The sequence below is a fragment of the Carya illinoinensis genome, chromosome 8 (assembly GCF_018687715.1).
Source record: "Carya illinoinensis cultivar Pawnee chromosome 8, C.illinoinensisPawnee_v1, whole genome shotgun sequence".
In the NCBI taxonomy this organism is placed as follows: domain Eukaryota; kingdom Viridiplantae; phylum Streptophyta; class Magnoliopsida; order Fagales; family Juglandaceae; genus Carya; species Carya illinoinensis.
In genome coordinates, this window is record NC_056759.1 from 26,486,863 (window position 1) to 26,488,849 (window position 1,987).

The 1,987-nt window shown below is 34.3% G+C and overlaps 1 protein-coding gene across 1 annotated transcript; it reads right to left on the minus strand.

The window, feature by feature from the left end:
- Positions 1-630: 630 nt before the first annotated feature.
- LOC122274249 (rust resistance kinase Lr10-like) lies at positions 631-1,690 on the minus strand. The gene has a single exon (XM_043083270.1). It carries the CDS (start codon positions 1,673-1,675, stop codon positions 644-646), a length of 1,032 nt encoding a protein of 343 aa, XP_042939204.1. The 5' UTR covers positions 1,676-1,690; the 3' UTR covers positions 631-643.
- Positions 1,691-1,987: the final 297 nt, after the last annotated feature.

The following is a 1,987-nucleotide window of genomic DNA, read 5'->3' on the forward strand; positions in this document are numbered from 1 at the left end:
AAAAATACAAGAAAAGAAAAAAACTATGAAACCACGTAGATCTGTAAATTTTTTGTGATACATTTAGCATTTTCCTATTATTTAACTAGTATTATCTACTGCATGCTATGGTTATTTATTACTACCAATGACTAATACGATCACTTCTGAATAACATGTTATTGACGCTACCACAGAGATCAAACATGACTTGTTGTTACAGGCCTTGTTGAGATCGATTAAACATTACGTGTTGTAAGGTCACTTCCATTAATGTTGTTACAGGCCTTGTTGAGAAAATAATAAAAAGCGATAGATGAAAGTAGTGAGAAAAAGAAATAATAGAGAGAGAGAGAGAGAGAGAGAGAGAGAGAGAGAGAGAGAGAGAGAGAGAGAGAGAGAGAGAGAGAGAGAGAGAGAGAGAGATATTAAAAATTTATACATGGATGAGTAGCATCAAACTATATTTAGATTGATACTTGTTTTTAGGGCATTGTGTAGTATATACTATGACAAGCGTAAAAAGATTATGACCTTTTATTGTCGATCCTCTCTTTTTTTCAGGGGCTTGAAGCAAAACTTTCATAGTTCGGTCAGTACAGAGTCTTCTCTTAAAAAAGGATAGAAATAGACAGTTCAATTCTAGAAAGATAAACAAGAAAAATTAAATACGATTTGATTCATCTGATTGAATTGACGATGAAGCTTGATTTGAATTATCTCTAGCACCCTTTATCTCTCTCTTTGGTGATGGTTGGAGAGGCTTGAGAGGAACTTGTAAACATTCAACATCTCCTTCAAGCATTTTGACGACTTTGTTCATTGATGGACGATCACTAGGCTTCAATTGTATGCACCATAATGCGACTATCATCATCTTCTTACATATTATCCTTTCATCTTCAGTAGCATCTTGTATTTCTATATTCTTTCCATCATGGAATTGATCATATATCCAAGTGGGAAAGTAAATTTGGCTTAAATGTTCTGTAAATGGATCCAAGTTCTTTCTTCTGCTCACCATTTCCATCAACAACATTCCAAAGCTATAGACATCAGCTTTGTATGAAACGTCTCCAATATTTTTGTAAAGTATTTCAGGAGCCATGTATCCAAGCGTTCCTCTTGCACCAGTCAAATGAACAATACTATCTTCCACCGGGTACAATTTTGCTAAGCCAAAATCTGAAACTTTGGGTTTCAAATTCTCGTCAAGAAGAATGTTGTGAGGCTTAATGTCAAAATGTAAAATTTGCATGTCACATCCTTGATGTAAATACTCAATCCCACGAGCCACTCCTAAAGCAATATCATGTGTTTTCACATAGTTGAGAATATTTGCCTCTAATGAAAAAATGTGCTTGTTTAGGGATCCGTTGGGCATGAACTCATATATAAGGGCACGCTTTGAACCGTGAACACAAAAGCCAATGAGTTGCACTATATTCACATGATGGATCCTTCCAATGGTGGCTACTTCATTGATAAAATCTTGCCCATTTGCTTTGGATTGGCTTAACATCTTTACTGCTACAAGATGTCCACTTCGAAGTGTCCCTTTAAATACTGTGCCAAATCCCCCTTCACCCAAAGTTTCCTTAAAACCTTTGGTCATTTTCTTAATTTCTGAGAAAGAGTACCTTATTGGCATCAGGTTATTTTGGGTTTGCAAAAATTCTTCAATATTGTCGTACATGGATAAGTGCCTCCTTTGCCATTTATATATCAAAAATGCAATGACAAATGGAGCACCTAATACACTGATTGCCACATGCCATTCTGAAAATGAAAACACAAAAGTAATTATACGAAAATGATCATATTGTTGCACTATTAGTCTAGCTACCTGTTGTCACCATTGTGTCGTTACATTTAAAAAAATATATAGGTAATATATATATTCACAACCAATTAATTACTCACTTCCAAAATTCTTGTAGTTTGGCACAATGTTTATTTTTAATTTCAATTTAATGATGATGTCTGACTATTTATTGTTTTGTTTTTA